General features: G+C 44.8%; 1 protein-coding gene across 5 annotated transcripts; it reads left to right on the plus strand.

Annotated features, from left to right (window-relative positions):
- Positions 1-1,160: 1,160 nt before the first annotated feature.
- ppp1r10 (protein phosphatase 1, regulatory subunit 10) lies at positions 1,161-16,622 on the plus strand. 5 transcript variants are annotated; one of them, XM_061741126.1, is made up of 18 exons: positions 1,161-1,506; positions 5,474-5,594; positions 5,929-6,015; positions 6,530-6,665; positions 6,746-6,797; positions 6,878-6,961; positions 8,876-9,004; positions 9,098-9,203; positions 9,680-9,783; positions 9,944-10,083; positions 10,187-10,337; positions 11,312-11,455; positions 12,337-12,583; positions 12,664-12,739; positions 12,830-13,051; positions 13,992-14,112; positions 14,200-14,586; positions 15,976-16,622. In XM_061741126.1, coding segments are annotated over exons 1-18 (2,448 nt in total). In that variant the 5' UTR covers positions 1,161-1,505; the 3' UTR covers positions 16,116-16,622. The 5 variants fall into 5 exon arrangements, with proteins under 5 accessions (XP_061597110.1, XP_061597112.1, XP_061597113.1 ...); XM_061741128.1 differs by having other exon boundaries at positions 5,486-5,594; XM_061741129.1 differs by having other exon boundaries at positions 1,166-1,261; positions 5,486-5,594.
- The last annotated feature ends 3,116 nt before the right edge of the window (positions 16,623-19,738 follow it).

Raw genomic sequence — 19,738 nt, forward strand, 5'->3', positions numbered from 1 at the left:
TTGAGAGGCTTGAACTCTGAAGCTTATAGCCCACACAGATGCCCAGGACCTGAAAATAGCTAAAAACAGCCGTGTCTACTTTAAACTGTAAGGACACCGCTTAGTAAGAGATTTTACTCAGGTGTTTAATTTTTTTTTTTTTTTTTTTACTACTTCATTTTTCCCCACATTGTGTTGTCTTAATAATGTTATCTTTCATGAATGTATGTATCTCTACTCTACCCTTCACTCACCATATCTCTATTGTTTTATTTATTTTATGTAAATTATACTGTTGCTGCTGTGACAAGTGGATTTCCCCAGTGTGGGATAAACAAAATATATTTAATCTAATTTATTCTAACTGTTCATCTGCTGAATAAAAACAAAAAATACAATAGGTTAGATTTAAAAGGTGATGGATGAGGCCTCATGCAGCTATTTTTACATTTCAAATCAATGAGCATTTATTTGAATCATGTCATTAAATTGCTGTTGTAGCTTTGGGATCGCAGCACGTGACAAGCACATAGAAGCAAGTGTTTTTCTTTTTTTTTTTTTTGCTGATAATTTGTCTTAAATTATGATCTCTTTGCATTTGCATTTACATTTACTGTATACGTTTCGTACCCCTGACCAAACAGCTTTGTTTTGTAAAATTGTATTTTAAAAAAAATAAATAAATAATTAAGAACAGGCGCCATTTTGAATAAATATTATTATCTCAATTTCGGTGTTAAAAGCTGAATATAAGCCGGTTGAGTCATAAAATCTGGCTAGTATTTGTGGTTATCTCAACATTCCGACTGAAATATAGCACTTTAGAGCGGATGGGTCATAGTATTTCGACTTCACGCGTGTCCAGTCAGAGGTCCGCCATTACGCCCTTCGCCAGAACAACAAGGTCGCTGCTGGACTCCGCCATTTTGTTCAACCGAAACGCAGGAAAACGCAGATTGTGACGTCAAACGCGTCACTCAGTATAAATACTAAGTCCCACCCTCGAGAGCTCATTCCTGGATTTGGTCAGAGGTAAGTGAAGTATGGAGGATCTACACATGCAGTGTCCTCTGTTTTTTAATAACGAATACTGCCGAATGAGAAATAACTATATTGATAACATTAGCAATGATGATGATAACAAGTAGGAGTCCCTTTTTTGAAAAGGGATCGAAAGTGAATGTGTCTTTTGTGTGTTTCCGCAGGCATGAAACTGCTTAGCCGAAGACTGAGCCGTCGAGGACTTCGAACAACTCTTCTCAATTTCATATTTTTTCTTCAAGTAATGGACATTTGATTACTACTACTACTTTTGCCTCCATCAGCAGCAGCAGCAGTTTGTTCCCGAAGGAAAGAGAGAAAGAAAGAAAGGCTAGCCTTTTAGCTCTCACAGCCCCACCCATAAGAAGCCTTTGTCAGTTGATATTAAAACCATGACGACATAAACTTGATGAAATAAGCGCTATAAGTGCCTTGAAAAAGCACACCATAATATACCCGAGACGCCGAGGATCTGTAGTGTCACTAGTAAGTTGATTTCGTAGTGTGGTTGAGTTGATGTGGCAGGGGGGAAGGAAGCAGTGCGGCGGCCCCGCGACGCGGCTCCAGCGGGGCGAGCATGAGCTCACACACGTGTGAGACGGCGGGCGGCATGAACACACCACTATAAGCAATCTGGTGATAAAGATTGCCTTAGGCAGAGCAGGACAGGTGCCCATGATGGAGCCCGGACTACCTTCCTCCTTACGGACCAAACCCGACACCCTAACCCCGCAATCTGCACATAAAGATTGCGTTAGTATTTGAGGATTTGTGGATGCATTTTCTGTTTTGCGCGGCTCTCCCTCTCTCTTTTGTGTGTGTGTTTTTGAAAAACGTCGCTCGTTAACTTCGGCAATCTGCGGATAAAGATTGCGTCGGCCCCGGACAGCTTTTCCCCTTCTCTCTCTCTGTTTTGGACGGTTTTGTTTTAGCGGTTTGGTGCGGACTGGGGGGAGCGGGTTGCGCGCTGCGCGCTCCCGAGCCCTGGAGGTGGCTCGGGCAGGGAGGGGGCGGGGTCACGGGTGACGTGGCCTGACGTCACCGAGGGAGGGAGGGGTGTGTTGTTCCCAGTTAGAAAGTCGTGTCCCAGTAACACACACTGCTGTTGTCCCCCCACCCCCTTAAGTCTGACTTGTTTTGTACAATGTGTAACAGTTGAGTTATTTGCAGGCTTGTGGAGGTCTGAGACAGTATTAAACTCCAACAGTTACCCGGGTAAGACCTTGACTCCTCACATCCACATTTCCTGTGAACTGGTTTTCCCAGTTCATGCGCAGTTTCATGATGGACGAATAAATGCATGCTCACACAGATCAGTGAAGACAAGTGACTGAAGCGAGGCTTGCCATGTTTCCGGGTCCTTCTCTGACCTGTGGGGTTTGTGTTTGAATCTCAGTTGTGAAATGTTGTATAACCAAAGCCATTTCACACATGACCCCAGGTGGGAAAATAAGTGCACTAAAATATAATTTGTTTAATTACACCTAGAACACTTCGATAACATACTGAAGATGCTCAAATTTTTGGACACCGACTGTGTTCTTTATGTATTAAACACTAGTCTTTAGTACTTTTTGGTTCTTTTTTGGCTGATATCTTGGACTGATTTCCTTCATTCCTCTATCCAATAAGATCTAAACGCTTTAAATTAACAGACAATTCTCAGATTTGTTTAACTTGAACACGATACGTCTTTAATTAAATGAGACATGAGGCAGTCATGTGTTTAACAACACAGGGCCGCCTGCACATGTGCCTTCCTGTTAACAGCCGGGTGTCTGTAGACGCGGACCGGTGCCAGTTATTACCAAACAACCAGTAACAGTCCAGCTCTGCTTTACTTACCCCCCAGATCCTGTTAGTGTAGTCGGGGGTGCCTATCCGAGACACCAGAAACCCTATGAGCTAGAATATGTTTTTAACATAATCTCTAAAGTGCACAACAAAAACATTTACTTCCTCTTGTTGCATATTTTAACCCACCTTTCAGGCTTTTTAGCATCCCAAAAAGGGATTTCCCAGCCTCGGGTCGAGAAAGTCCATCCGTAGTTACAAGATATATTTGCAAACTTTCAAATTTGAGGATAAACTACATGAACAATATATATGTGATGTTTTTTTATAATGAAATGTGCTTTTATTTTCTTGTGTAAAACGTTAATGTCCAGTGTAAGATACACTAAATACTTTTGTGATGGAACTTTTATGTCACTTGTATTTATTTTAGTACATATTTAACCTGCATGTTTAGTGGGATCATTTATCTTACTAAACTAAAAGGACATTTCAGTGCTTTTATTTTGAAATATCAAAGCAGCACAGGAGTAGTAAATTAAATATGCCCTAAAACTATTTTCATACATGCTGGCAGCAGACGAGCAAACGATTCACTAACAAATGATTTTGTTTTAATGCCCTATAAACCAATTTGATTATTTTTTTAAGTAGTATAACTTATATTTTTTTAGTTGTACTGATAGTTTGTGTATTTGTAGTGAATGTATTTAACACTTTAGCCACAAAACAATGAAAACGTAAGACAGATGTGCTGGTTGTTGAGGTGTGCTTAAAGCCAGACCCAGAGTTAAATCAGCTCCAGGTCTGCTAAGGCGCCTAAACCTTCACTAGGGACCAGAATCACGTAAACTCAAGCAGTTCTGCGTTAGAAGGAGATGTGTGTTTGCAGCCAAACGGTTATTAATGTTCCCTCAGGGACCAGTGACGCTACCTCGGGATAAACTGCTATTTTAAGCCTCTAACAAGCCTCAGAAATGTTTTCTCCACTTCAGCGATGGCGTGGACAAACAGCCCATTGTATATGTTCAAAAAGTGCTCGTACAGGAGGATCTGTCAGTCTGTCTGCTGACAGACGTCCGTACGGGCCGGCTCATAACAGTGTTGTTGTATGGCCTCTGCTTCAAACACCCAAACTGCCTTGTTTTTAAAAATAAAATCCTAATCAGCCATGTGGAAGCAGGGGTTATGACTTCTCCCCTCTTTGAGTCTGCAGGGGTTCGGTGTGCGAGACCAGGTCCAGACATGTCTGATGGAGCCATGTCAGGGTCTTGTTAGAGGCTTTGTTTATCCTGCTGTAGCTCCGCTGCTCCCAGCGTTGACACTAACTGCCACTTGGCTGCAAACATGTATCTCCATCTGTCACCAAACTGCCTCGCTTTCCGTTCTGGTCCCTGGTGAGAGTTCCCGCTCCTTATCATCTAAGACCAGCCCGGGGTGTTCCTGGGGAGATTACAGCCAGCTTTACACTGCAACATTTCTGTCAAAACTGTTTGTGTGGTAGAGTCACGTCGTCTTAGGGGTGGGTCTCCAGTTTCTGGTCCTCCAGGTCCTTCTGGTCCTTCTGGTCCTCCAGGATCCGTCCCCGTGGCCGGGACTAACCCAAGTGTTTGAAGCATGCCCTCCTTCATGCACAGGTCCAGTCACACGTGACCCGTCATCTTCATCAGTCACTGCGTGGGCAGGACTGTAGGCGACCCTCCTCATCCTCCTCCTCATCGGCAGACAGATGCTGACAGATGTGTTCTGTTGAGAAGTGAGAAATCCCATTCATGTCTCCACCACGTTCCGGATTGGTCACATGTTTGCTGATCTTTAGTTGTTTATTTTTAATGATTATCTATTTTCCTTTTCATACAATGAAACAAATGAGTGACGAATAAAGTTTAGAGTAAATGTATTAAAGACAGGTGTGTGTTGGGTAACAGGGCTGATGTTCTGTTAATCAGTTTGGATTTCCGGTGTTGATCATAAAACTGACTGATGATCGGCTGATTAATCATTCTGTCTCTGGCTGTCTGCTGCTTTACAGTGGGAGTGATTGGGGTGTCTGAACCTTTGACTGGGTGTAAGCATCCAGAACAGTTGTGTTTCTGTGACGTGATCAGTGACGCGCGTGAATAAAGAATCAGGTTATTGAATCAATCGGGTTGTGTTGGATTGACCACGTCACTCCCGGTCGTGGGTGAACGTGTGTGACTGTGCTGGAGGGCAGACGCCGTCCCGGCCTGAGGGTTCTGGTCTCGGGGTCCCAGCCCGGGCCCTGACCCGCTGGACCCCAGTGAGTTCTGAGGAGCTCCGGCACCAGGACGCCTCAGACTTCCTGCAGCCGGGCCGTCTTATGTGCTGCAGGTGGGGACGGCAGACCAGTGGGTCTGGTCTGGGTTCGTACGGCTCTCGTAGGTCTGGTGTTTCTGCAGACTGGTTCTGGACAACGTTGAGTGGTGGTTTTGTTGGACTTGCGCGGTTTAGGTTCTTCCCACGTAAGCCGGTTGTACTTTAGCTGGTCGTGGCGCGGTTCTGGTTGATGCATCCACAATCCTGAAGGAGTCTGGGCCGAGTTCTGGGGCCTGTTCTGCTCTGAGTGCCGAGGGGAAATAGAATCTGTCAAACATGAATTCTGTTCACTTTGCTAAGTGTGTGTATTCATTGCGTGAAGTGTGTGTTTCAGAGATGGCCGGGGGCCCGGTGGACCCCAGGGAGATTCTGAAGGGGGTGGAGGCTCTGCTGGGGAAGGACGGAGAGCTGCGGAGCCTGGAGGGAGTGCCCAAGGTGTTCAGGTGAGTCCCCGTCATAACAAGCCCTTTATTTAGGTTTATGGTACTTAGACACATGAAAGTGAACAGATGGAGGTGTAGATGAAGACATAAGCACCCCTGTTGGTGTATTAAATCAAACTAGAACTTAATTCTTGTATGAAAAGAGAAAACTGGTAGCAAAAGAAACGGTCAGTCATTTATTTCTAGTTCCCGTTTGTTCCCACTCAGTTCTTAAGATATTTCTGACATGTCAAATATCCAGAACGCTGCAGCCCTGCCTTTGATTGATCTGTCCTTTTACGGTCTCAGAACTACAAAACGGAGGTTATAACCTGATTTCTTTGTCCCAACGCAGCCTGATGAAAGCGTCCACGAAGATGGTCAGCAGGTGTATGTACCTGAACATCCTGCTGCAAACCAAGTCCCACGATATCCTCAACAGGTACGTCTCAGCTACCCAGTTTTATCCTGGAAACACGCACCGTGTGGGAAAACTCTGGACGGCTGTGCATGGATGGGAGAATTCCCCAGATTTTTGTTTTCGCAAATATCAGACTTTCTAAAGTTAAAACCTCAGATTTCTCTTCCTGTAAAATTGTGAGTTCATGAACCCAGAAGTTAACTTATTCAATCTGCATTTATGAATATTATTTTCCTTTGAATTTGTGAATGTTCAGTCTCAATTTTTGTATTTTTCATCTTTTTAAATTTGTGAGTTCATGAAGTCAGAATTTCAGATTTGTTTTCCCCCAAATTTGTGGATTTACAGAATCACAATTTCTGAAGATTTCTTTCAATTGTGACATTAATCACTGTGATTTTTGGCGACCCGTTTCTTGTAAATTTGTGAATTTTAAAAGTCAGAATTTTTTAAATTTCCTTTCAAGTTTTCTCCCTTTTATCCCCCTAATGCCCAAACGGCCCTGCTGATGCTGATCTGCTCCCGTCTCCTCCAGGTTCATCCGAGTGGGAGGATACCGCCTGCTGAACTCGTGGCTGACCTACTCCAAGGGCAACAACAACACCCCCCTGTTGCAGCTCATCCTGCTGACGCTGCAGAAGCTGCCCCTGAAGGTGGACCACCTCAAACAGGTACAGAACCTCCCCATCCGCCCGGTACCGTTCTGCTGTGGCCATCTTCTAACCCCTGCCCTGTTTCTGTCTGACCCCAGAACAACACAGCCAAGCTGGTGAAGCAGCTGAGCAAAACTGCAGAGACTGAAGGTCAGTGTGGAGCCGGAGCACAACTTCCCCTGGACCAGCGCGTCTTGGGATGAACTATTAACCTGTCCGTTCTGTTTCAGAGGTGAGGAAGCTGGCGGCGGTGCTGGTGGACGGCTGGATGGCTACGATCCGCTCCCAGAGCCTCTCCAGCAGCTCTCCCGCAGGTACGTCCCCAAACTGTTGTCTTTTAAAGCTAATGGCAAAATGGTCCACATGTTTTATTGTGCTTTTATTGAAAGTGTTTTAACTTTCTGCATCATCTGCTGGTTTGGGAATGCCTCTGAGGCACAAAAGAGGTGTGTTAGGAGGACAGTAGCAACAGCCACCCTACCAGCCTAGAAAGCAGATACAGAGACGTAAACAAACAAGGCAAAGGCCATTGTGGCTGATGAGAGGCAGCCACTTACCTCCAGTTTTAAACTGTTGACATCAGCGCAGCGTTATTTCCCCCCCTTGTTCACTAAAAACAGGTCAAACAGGTCCTTTATAACTAGGGGTGTAACAATATATCGTGCCACGAAATTTCGCGATACAAAAACGCCACGAAACGTGCCGTGAAGGTGACAAACTGTATCGCGATATTGGGTTATTAATATTAATCCATTGTTTTCACTAGAAACGCACATCCGACCGCGCGCTGCGACCTCGCCTCGACCCGCGGACCACAATCTTACTCCGCTCAGAAGAAAGTAGTACGTTTTTGTGGTCCCGATCACGGGACTCTAACGGGGTTTTGAGCTCTGAACCTTTAAAGTCTGGTGTAGAGTTAAGCCTTACCTTATTAAATTAAACCTTTTTCGGGTCGTGAGTAGGATAAACACGGGACAACTTCTGCGTGAGTTTGCGTGTACTTTAATGTCCGTTCAACAGTGTAGGATTTTAGAACATCAACACAGCACCTAGTGCCGTACTGTGGCGTATCACTCCGCCCAATCTAAAACATACAGTATTAACAACTACAGATAAACTGACTAGTGTCATTATAGTCCCTGATTTACATCAGAATATAAAGAATATATTTATAAAATAATGAACCCTGAATTACCAAAATAACCTTCTTAACAAAAATAAATCTCCTCTTACACTTATAAGGTGAGCATGAATCAATCTTTTTTATGATGTAAAATTGTATGTATTTATTTACTTTTATTTATTTATTTAATTTTAGTTGTTAAATTTCTGGAAAAGAAAAAAGTCAAATCATACATGAGAGAAACTATTCAGTTTGTGGCTAAATATTTGTACTTGTATGAAACTGAAGATGCATAATACAAACCTGACATTTACTTTTAGTTCAGTTTGTGGAAAATGGTTGGCCTGGCTTTCTCTTTAAAACTTAAACAGTTATAAAGCATTATAAACTGTAACAATAGTTACAACGCACAGCATTGTTTTGTATTTTGTGTCTTTCAAATAAAATACAATGTTTTTCCAGTCATATGTTCCTCATTCAATTCAATTCAATTCAATTCAATTTTATTTATATAGCGTCTAATACAACAGAGTTGTCTCTAGACGCTTTACAGAGACCCATACCCAGAACATGACCCCCGAGCAGTTATTACATAAACAATGGCAGGTAAAAACTCCCCTAGTGGGAGAAAAACCTTAAGCCAAACAGTGGCAAGGAAAAACTCCCCTTTAGGAGGGAAGAAACCTTGAGCAGGACCAGGCTCATCAGGGGGGACCCTCCTGCCGAGGGCCAGACTGGTGGGTCAGGGACGGCAACAGCACAGCAGGCAGGTGGAAGCAGCAACGGGATGACCAGGGGTGGGGACCGCAGGCCAGCACACATTCAAGGTTGTTAAAAAAAATACTGCTATAATATCGTATCGTTATCGTGACCTCAATATCGTGTATCGTGAGATTAGTGTATCGTTACACCCCTATTTATAACCCAAGCCATTAAACTTTTAAATATTGCTAGGAAATAGCACCCCACCGTGTCGGTGTTACTGTTCTGTGTCCCTGTTTTTGTGCTATGTTTGTCAAATTGCCATGTGTGTCTTTTGCTGCAAACAAATTTCCCCACAGGGACAATAAACACATATTTATCTATCTATCTGTCCGTCCCCCAGATAAGAAGAAGAAGAAGGAGGAGAGCAAAGCACCGGTGAAGGAGGTGAAGGAGAAGCCTGTAGAGGAGGAAAAGAAGAAGGAGAAGCCCAAAGCTCACGCTCCCAGCCACACCAAGTTCCGCTCCATAGGTGGGCCTCGTCTGCTGAGCTCAGGCTCCTGCTCATCTGCATCCTCCTCTTCCTCTTCCTCTTCCTCATGCTCACAATCGTCTCTGTTTGCAGGACTGGAGATCGATGTTCCAAACCCCCCGCCGGTGAAGAAGCCGCCCGTTGCCCTCCAGCTTGGGGACAAGTACAACATCAAACCCCCCCTGCTCAAGAGGCCCAGGTAAGACGGTGGCGCGGCCTGCAGCTTCCAGCCCTTTCTGGACTCATCCCTCGTTAGTCCAGCTCTTAGGATGACACGCAGGGAAATCTGAATTCATGTTTTGTATTCTGACATGTTATAGACAACTTGTACATTTAGGGAAAACATTTTCAGACATATAAAATCACAAATTGCTAAGATAATAGTACACACACAGTTGCAAGGATAGCCTCAGGTAGAGTAAGAGTCAGGGTCATTTGAGGGAGTTATTTATGTTTTTCATTCTCAGTTTTGTTCCCAGTTTCTTGTAAATTCTCCATAGTTAGTTAGTGGGCTCTCTGGCGGCCTCTACGGTTCCTGTTTAGTTGGGTTCAGAAACGGCTCCTCCCCCTGGTGGCCACTGGAGAAAATGACATGTTATTCCTGCAGCGCCTCACAGACGCCCCCTGGTGGCATTTGTGGAAATGACATGTTCCTCCCTCACTCTTTCCCACCAGCTCCGGGCCGTCAGACATGCCCCCTCTGGAGAAGAAGTACAAACCCTTGAACACGCCGTCAAACGCTGTCAAAGAGATCAAAGTGAAGCTCATTCCAGCTCCACGTAAGCTCCGCCTCCCTCTTAACATTTCATTATGCATGACAATAAAAAACACCAAACTGCTGTTCAACTGACAGAGATGATGATGATGATGATGATGATGATGATGATGATGATGATGATGATGATGATGATGATGATGATGATGATGTGTTGATTGCAGCCATGGAGGCCACAGGATTCCTTGACGCCCTGAACTCTGCCCCGGTGCCTGGCATCAAGATCAAGAAGAAGAAATCCAGCGCTGCTGCTGCTGCTGCTTCTCCTCCCAACGCCAAAGTCGTCTCACCAACGTCCAACAAGGTAGTGACACATCTGAAGACGTCCTGTAGCTGCTGTCGTTCTGAACGTCCTCTGAGATGTCTGTACTCCAACACACCCGTTAATCCTCCCCTCTGGTCCCCAGGCGAGTCCGTTCGACACCAAACCTGCTTCATCGTCTACCAAACCGTCGTCTCCAGAAGCTGCAGCCTCCACCACGCCTGTGGATGAAGGTCAGGAGGCGGAGCAGCCCGGCACCCCGGTTCCTGCGGAGGACCCAGAGGCCTCAGACAACGGTAAGACCCGCTGAGCTGCTGGGAAATTTTATTCTTTATTCTTTATTCGGATCCCCATTAGCTTCCACTGTCGTGGTTGCTAATCTTCCTGGGGTCCACATAAAACATCACATAAACATACAATACAACATACAAAATAAACTGACACTTGTCAGTCTAAATCTAAGTACATTAAAAATGGCAATGATATAAAAATAGAGATATAAAAATAGAGAAACATTTGTCAAGCATCATGTACAAAAACATTGATTATTCTAACTGTGTGGTCTCACTCATACATTTTTGTTTAATAGATCTTTTGAATAAATATTTGCTTTTGATACTTTTCATATTTGCAGGTAATGTGTTCCATTGTTGGGTGGCTCTATAAATAACAGATCTTTTAAGTATATCAGAAGTTGGTTTTGGAAGTGTCAAATAACCTAAGCTTACCTGTCTAGTATTAGGATTATGCTTTAGACCAGCATTTAGTAACTGATCTCTAAAGAAATCTGGCTTCCCCTCAATCATTGCATTTCTGGAAAACTTTATGATACTACATGTTAACTTGGCCTCTACAGTTAACCATGTCAAACTATAGTGCATCCTTGCCACATTGGTTCTAAATGAACAATTAAGTGCCACTCTTGCTGCTCTATTTTGTGCTAATTGTAGTTTATTTATATCCATTTTGGCAGCAGAGGACCACACAACCATACAGTACTCCAAATGTGAGAGAACTAATGCATTTGTTACCTCCTTTCTAATTAGCGGTGTTATATAGGGAGAGCATCTACGTGCAACACCGATACCCTGCCCCATTTTTACAACAATAGTATCAATATGATCCGACCATGTCAAGCGTTCATCAATAGTGACTCCCAATAACTTAATGTTATTAACTTGCTGTATTGGTGTACCTAAATGACTGATGGAGCATCCAACACACCCAGGCTTCAGGATTCACATCCACTAAACTCTGCTCTGGTTTTCAGGCGAGAAGCCGAATGCTCTGTCAGAACCACGAGGGGAAGAAGAAACTCTGAACAAGAAAGGAAAGAAGAAGAAGAGCGTCCACTGGGCCGAGGAGGAGCAGCTCAAACACTACTTCTACTTTGACCTGGACGAGACGGAACGAGGTAAGGCCCGTGATAGGAATGGGTGATATTTTACCGTTCACGATAAACCGGCAAAAAAATTCCTCACAATAAGAATTTGTCATCTCGCGGTAAAAATTATAAATTCACGTTGATTAAGTTTTTGTGTAAAACTGATTTATGGTTCTGCGTTAAATCCACGCACAACGTACGTGAAGGAAGGAAGGAAGGAAGGAAGGAAGGAAGGAAGGAAGGAAGGAAGGAAGGAAGGAAGGAAGGAAGGAAGGAAGGAAGGAAGGAAGGAAGGAAGGAAGGAAGGAAGGAAGGAAGGAAGGAAAATAAGGAAAGAAGGAAGGCAAGAAGGAAGGAGAGAGCAGGAGGGAGGGAGGGAGGGAGGGAGGAAGGAAGGAAGGAAGGAAGGAAGGAAGGAAGGAAGGAAGGAAGGAAGGAAGGAAGGAAGGAAGGAAGGAAGGAAGGAAGGAAGGAAGGAAGGAAGGAAGGAAGGAAGGAAGGAAGGAAGGAAGGAAGGAAGGAAGGAAGGAAAGGGGAGAAAACAAGGAATGAAGGGAAAAAAGAAGGAAGGAAGGAAATGAGCCTGAAAGAAAGAAAGAAAGAAAGAAAGAAAGAAAGAAAGAAAGAAAGAAAGAAAGAAAGAAAAAAGGATAAATTCCCATTGATGATGTTTTTGTTTAACAAACATGGTGGATCTGAGAGCGAGATAGATTTATAGTTAAAAAGATGGAGTTGAATTGGTATTTTTTTTATCGTCATTTTTATCGTTATCGGGATAAATGCCAGAAATTATCGTGATACATTTTTTTAGTCCATACCGCCCATCCCTAGCCCGTGATCACGCACGGACCCGCCCGTCCGAGCCCGGAGCGATGTGACGGACTGATGATGTCATCACCTTTCATTCACAGTCAACGTCAACAAGATCAAGGACTTCGGAGAGGCCGCCAAGCGAGAGCTGATGATGGACCGGCACACGTTTGAGATGGCCCGCCGGCATTCCCACGACGCCATGGAGGAGAGGGTTCCCTGGACGCCGCCGAGGCCCCTGATGCTGGCGGGGAGCCTGGTGACGTACGGAGCCAACAGCACGGAGAAACTGACCCAGAGGGACCGGGAGATGGGGATCCTGCAGGAGATCTTCCTCAGCAAAGACAGGTGGGTGGAACTCCGTCTGCAGCACTAGACGTGGAGGTCCGGTCTTGTAGAGCGCTAACACTGATCCCTCTGCTCTGCAGCGTTCCTGACAGTCCTCATGAACCAGATCCTGAACCATACGAGCCCATGCCCCCCCGACTGATCCCCCTGGATGAGGTAAGATCCTCAAACCTGTCTCTTCTTCAGGTGGTCCAGTAGCTGCTCTTCTGTGTTGGTCCGGTTTGTCTGACGTTGTTGTGTCTGCAGGACTCGTCGATGGCGGACGACGGCTACGCTGAGCCCATGGACACCTCCGCCCAGCCGGGCTCCGGCCAGCCTGGCGACCCCAAGCTCCCCCCTGTTCTTGCCAACCTCATGGTCAACCTCAGCAACAGCAGCAGCTCGCGCAGCCCCCAGGCCTCCAACACCTCCACCAGCAACGCTGCTGCTCCCAGCGTCAACGTCCAGGAGCTGCTGACGTCCATCATGGTGAGAGTCCTGCTGCTCCCCTGTATCCCTGCTGCACCCCTGTATCCCTGCTGCTCCCTGTATCCCTGCTGCTCCCCTGTATCCCTGCTGCTCCCCTGTATCCCTGCTGCCCATAGACATATATACGTAGATGCCGCATCGAGTGGTTTTGCTCGCTGCTGCGATACGTCAACGTCGCCGCCATATTGGATGTTCAAGACTGCGCTGTAAACTAATACAAGTAAATGGACTTATTTTCATAAAGCGCCTTTCTACAAAGAAATGTATGTTTTACATCTCATTTATTCATTCACACACGCACTAATATACTTGGGAAACAGTTAGGCACCAAATATAATATATTATTATTCTATTATAATATATAATATAATAAAACAAATGTTCAAATAACAAAATAACATTTGAACCATTTTTCAGACAATAAAATAACTGAAAAACTAAAATTTGAAAAATGGTTCAAATATTTTATTTTGTTAATTGAAAAATTTTAAATATGTTTATGTAAAATATGCTTTGTTGATGAGAAAATATGTTTCTCTATTTTTCTTATTTTTGTGAGGGGGGATATATATGGTTTTTCGGCACTACCTTGTTCTCAATAGCTGATATAACATGAATTACTCCTATGTGGGATCAATAAAGTTCTTAATTTTGCCATCTGAGAAAATTAAATATATTATATTTGGTGCCTAACTGTTTCCCAATTATATTAGTGCGTGTGTGAATGGATAAATGAGATGTAAAACGTACATTTCTTCGTAGAAAGGCGCTTCATGAAAATAAGTCCATTTACTTGTATTAGTTCACAGCGCAGTCTTGCCACATCCAATATGGCGGCGACGTTGACGTATCGCAGCAGCTCCATGGGGCGTCTACGTATATATGTCTATGCTGCTGCCCCCCCGTACCCCTGTTCTTACCCTCTCCTGTGTCTCTTCAGGGCGCGTCAGGAAGCCAGTCCACGGAGGAGCTGATAAAGCAACCGGACTTCTCGGATAAGATCAAGCAGCTGCTGGGTTCCCTGCAGCAGAGCCAGAACCAGGGCGGACCTCCTCCAGCCGGTAAGCTCCGCCCCCTCCCCCTGCAGCTGGACAGACAGGTGTGTCCAGATGTGGGTCCTGACCTTCTGCCCTCCTTGGTGTCTGCAGTGAATCCGGGGCTGCTGGGACACGGGCCGCCCCCGAACAACGTCAACATGAACAACATGAACAACATGAACAACATGCACATGCCGATGCCCATGAACGGAGGATACCCCCCTAACGCCGCACCCGGGGGGCCCCGCTTCAACCACCCACCACCCCCGCACAACCACGGACCCCCCTTCAACGCAGGCGGAGGCCCCCGCATGATGGGGCCCCCGCCCGGCCAGGGCCGAGGAGAAAACAACGGCGGCTACTGGGGAGACGACTCCATGAGAGGGGGGCCCCACAGGGGGGGGCACTTCCACAGAGGGGGCCGGGGGCGAGGAGGAGAGCCCGGCTTCAGGGGCCGAGGACGGGGCGGGCCCCGAGGAGGACACAACAACATGAATGGTACGTGGACACGTCACCTGACCCACAGACGCAACAATTACTTAGTTATAGAATACAGTAATCCCTCGTTTTTCGCGGGGGTTACGTTAAAAAGAACCCGTGATGAGGGAAATCTGAGAAGTAGCAACCTTTTTGTTTTTATTATTATTATACAAGGTTTCAAATCGCGGAGATCAGCCCCGCCGCGACCCGATTAATTGGATTTGAACGGTAGAAAATGAAAAATGATTTTGAAAAAAATACAACAAGTACAGTAGGACAAATTGTGACTGGTGCGTATTTCACTGCTCTTCTGATGCTGCTGCATCTTGACTCGCTCTGTAGCGTCTTTTCCTTCTAAAGCCCGCGGTGCAGGTGTGTTTTTTCCAGAGAAGAACATAGTTATGGGTCGTTGTTGTTGCTCTTTTTTCTTCTGGGCAAAAAGATTCTTCTAAACCGACATGCCACCATGGATTATATCTGAGAACTATAATGAACGATTCATAAAGCGTCCCGTTCTTGAGCTGCTGCTGAAGCTCATTGGCCGTTCTCAGCATTGGCCACGGTAACATGATGTTTTTTAATTCTGAATTGATTATTCCGAATTAAATAATTCCGAATTAAACTATTTTCCTTCGAGTTTACATGGAAATAGTAATTCCAAATTGAGGTTTACATGGAAAACACGTTTGATCGGCTTTATCCAATTCCTCTTAAAGTCTGGGGGTTGGGAAGGTTCTGATTGTATAGGGTGGCGGACCGGAAGTTACATCTACCGGAAGAAAAACAAACTTAGCCGCTACAACTTTGAAAAGCTCACAATTTTAATGTTTCCTGCCATCTGTTCTTTTAATTATTTCCAGGTCCTCCAAGCTATTTATTAAATAAATCGTCTCTGCTCTTGACCACTGTTTACTGCGTGCTGCCATCGTGAAACTTTGTTTTCGAAAACAAGCCCAGCACGGAATATAAGCGTCATTACGACAGACGGGCAAGGGAACAAACAGCACAGAAAGACCGGAATTAAATTAAAGCGGAATGAGTGTATAGAGTATATAGAGTGTATAAGAATTATTCTATTCGGATTTAAAATCGGAATAAACCAGCCACTTACTTACTTTGGTAATTGGTCATTTTTACTCATTTTAAATCGGATTTCATTTTAATTCTGAATTAAAGAGGAATTAAACTACCCATGTAAACGAGTGTTGCTAAGCGCAGAGACTATTTAGCCAATCAGAATGCCGAACACGATGCACAATGTCAAATCCGTGAAGCAGCGAGACGTGAAAGGTGAACCGCGTTACAGCCAGGGATTACTGTATACAGGGGCCCCTAGGGGCCACAGTACAGCCCCCCCCCCCCAGAGCTGGAGCCGTCTAACCCACTCCCTGCGCTGTTCTCTTCCAGACATGTCCAAGAGGCCCGTGTGTCGACACTTCATGATGAAGGGCAGCTGCAGGTACGAGAGCAACTGTGCTTTCTACCACCCCGGCGTGAACGGACCCCCGCTGCCCCCCAGCTACTCGGGCAACCAGCACGGACACTAGGGGAGGAGCCGGCCCCTGGAGACAGCCCAGCGCTGGTCGGACTGACCCAAACACCAAACAAGTACAGGACGTTATGAGCCCAATGGCTGACGGGACTCTGGTGCTTTAACCGCGTCCGGTTTGAACGGTGAGACTGAAGGAGGCGCCGCATGCGGCCGCCTCGCCTGCAGCAGCAGGAGCGCGTCACGCGACAATCACCGAGACAGTCGGTCCTGATCCAGATCCGTGCGTCCACATGGAGGCCGTGTGGTGGAGGTGACGCTCCTCTGAGGTCACCTGTAAAGTGTTTTCTGTGAAAACAGTCATAGCTCATCTCTGTGGGACTGTAAAAATGTAAAGTTTCCCCAAGCTCCTCCCCCTAATGCTATGTTTTTGATACCGTCGTGAACGTGGACCTCCAACGAGGGTTTTTTTTTTTTTTGTGTCAGTTTGTATAAAGCTCTTATTTTCAGGGTTTTTTTGTTTCTTTTTTGTATACAGTTTTGAATAAATGTCCAAACATACGTGCATCAGTGTTCTCTCCTCCTTCATCACACTCTTCAAAACACCAGTTTGAAGAGACAGACTCGTGCAGGTCCACCACTACCTGGACCACACACTCCGGAATTTGAAATAAAACAATCAATATGTGGTGGGGTAAACTTTCAAATATAATAAAAAAAAACATTTTAATTGAAGATTTACAAACATTTAAAGCAAAGTAATTCAATTTTCAAGAGTTCAAAAGTATTTGGAGATGGTGGTTGTAAATATAACCATAGTTGTTTATTTGAGGGATCTGCTTACAGAATAAAAACAGCTACTTATGTGAATATAAAGTTCAAATTCACCTTTTAGTTTGCAAATTAAACTGGGTCAACAAACATTTAGCTGAGGCGCCAGACTGTAGAAGAAGAACTGGATGTCATGTGATGTCATCAAGAGCTTCCTGAGGAGTGATTGTAAACCAGCTACAACACGCCTTTATGTCAATCACAGTTAGCACATTTTAGTTTCAGGTGGTTAGTCCCACCAGAATAAGGGCCCGTTCGATTGCATATCCCAGCAGACTTACTCAGACACTCACTGAACAGTTTCAGGCTCCCAGACAGTCGTCATGGATGTGAACTCAGACTATAGAGACCAAAATCTGACAGTAAATGTGTTAATTTCTGCTGTAAAGTGGGACATTAACTTGAAGGTCAATAGAGGTCAACAACAGTAGGATCAGGACCCTGGTGGTCACTAGAGGAACTGGATTCCACCTCAATAACTATATTTTATACAATGCTAAACATACATGTAGTCAGATTAAGACGTTCCACAACAATGAACACATCAAACATAATGACAACCTTTCACAAACAAGTCACTACAACCACAACACAACAACACTTAGAACTAAGTACAACACAACACAACACAACACAACATAGGACCTAGTTCTAATTGACAGTATACTTGGAATATAGAGGTTCACATAATTCAACAATGGTCAGACCGTAGCATGTATATATTTAAGATGGTTGCGATATTTGAGTTTTCTTAAGCTGTAAGCCATAATCATCAATATTAAAATAATAAAAGGCTTGCAATATTTCAGTTGATTTGTAATGAATCCAGAATGTATGACATTTTTGTTTTTTTAATTGCATTACAGAAAATAAAGAACTTTATCACAATATTCTAATTTTCTGAGACAGTCCTGTATGTGTCCCTGCGATGGACTGGTGACCTGTCCAGGGTGAACCCCTGCCTCTCACCTGTGATGAGCTGGGATAGACTCCTGCAGACCCCCGTGACCTTGCAAAGGATAAAGCGGGCAGAGGTGTCAAGTAACGAAGTACAAATACTTTGTTACCTTACTTAAAGGGGACCTATTATGAAAAACACATTTTTTCTTGTTTTAACATATATAAAGTGGTCTCCCCTCACCCTGCCAGCACAGGGGAGACAAAATACCATGAATTTCTGCAAGCTCTCTGACCCCCGCCGGACAGAGTCCCCCAGTGTCACGTGGTTTTTTTTGAGCCGATTAGAATCTGCTCCTGTCGTTACGTAACCACAGGAGCAGATTTCCAGAGGTTCAGCCTCCGCTGCTGAAACCACGCCCACAACCAGCTCTCTCCGCTGCTGGAGCGGTCCTTCCTTCAGCCAGTCGGACGCGGCGCCGCGGCGGAGCGGATCCGGGTTAAATCATCCAGGTTCCCGGGTGGTTTGGGAGCTGGGTCCTCGGGGGTCTGTCCCAGGCTGGACCAGCTTCACTCTCCGAGATTTTCAGGCAAATCTGTCGGTTTGATCCCCGGTAACGGGAGATGCGCCGCGGATGCGCTCCGGAGCGGATCTGTGCGCCCGCCGTGGGGTTGCGGCGCCCGTCGCGCAGCATCCGCCGGGTAGATCCGGCTGAAATTCCGCTGGTCGGTCCCCGAGAGTCCCTGCTACCAGTCCAGGCCGGTTCCTGCGGTCCCGGCCGGTCGGAACTGGTCAGATTCCCCTGTTAAAGCCGCGGTGATGCGCGCTGCTCCAGCAGCGCTGCTCCCGGGCGCCCGGCGTGGCTCCGGGGCCAGCGTTCAGCATCCGCCGGGTAGATCCGGCTTAAATAGTGCATAAATGTTATTTATATACAACTCATATTTTATTTTTTTAACAATAAAGTTGAAATTTGTGAAAATTCAGTGTTGTGATCATTTACAGGCTCGGGCTGCTCTGGCGGAGCAGGTTTATCCTCCTCCCCTGCTACACGTCATTCAGGGAGCCAATCAGCACTGAACCTCATTATCATACCCCCCCCTTCCCTAAAAATGAGGCGCAGAAAAAGAGGTTAGAAGCTGTAATACTAGTGACAGGGCCCACAGGCTGGATTTATGATTTATGTAGAAAAAACAAGCTTTAGATTGTTTTTAAGACATTAAAGGCCTGTTTAAAATATACATTAAATGCCATAATAGGTCACCTTTAAGTAGAAATTTTGGTTATCTATACTTCACTGGAGTAATTATTTTTCAGACGACTTTCTACTTTTACTCCTTACATTTTCACGCAATTATCTGTACTTTTTACTCCTTACACTTTAAAAACAGCCTCGTTACTCTATTTCATTTCGGCCTTTAAAAAAACTATCCAGTTAAATTGCTCCATCCGGATAGAGTGAATTTGGTTGTGGTTGTTTCAGATGTTCTTGTCCAGTTTTGTTCTTACATCCGTTCCCTCAGATTCCTGCAACTAAACTTGGATGTACATTCCAATAAAGGTTAGGATAAATGATAACATGCCTCTGAAGTTTGACTTTTTGCACCAATACAATACTTATAGGCAACTAGTCATCATATCTTCTGCTCTCTGAAACACATGTTAATGCTCAATAGTACACATATATGGTTCTTTAATATATTTGCATTATACTAAGATGCATTCATTTTCAATGGCTTTTGTCCTTAATGGCTTTTTCCCCCTTACATTACTTTTACTTTTATACTTTAAGTAGTTTTGAAACCAGTACTTTTATACTTTTATTTGAGTAAAAAACTTGAGTTGATACTTCAACTTCTACAGGAGTATTTTTAAACTCTAGTATCTATACTTCTACCTGAGTAATGAATGTGAATACTTTTGACACCTCTGAAAGCGGGAATAGAAAATTGATG

The sequence above is a fragment of the Cololabis saira genome, chromosome 15, assembly GCF_033807715.1.
Source record: "Cololabis saira isolate AMF1-May2022 chromosome 15, fColSai1.1, whole genome shotgun sequence".
Classification (NCBI taxonomy): Eukaryota; Metazoa; Chordata; class Actinopteri; order Beloniformes; family Belonidae; genus Cololabis; species Cololabis saira.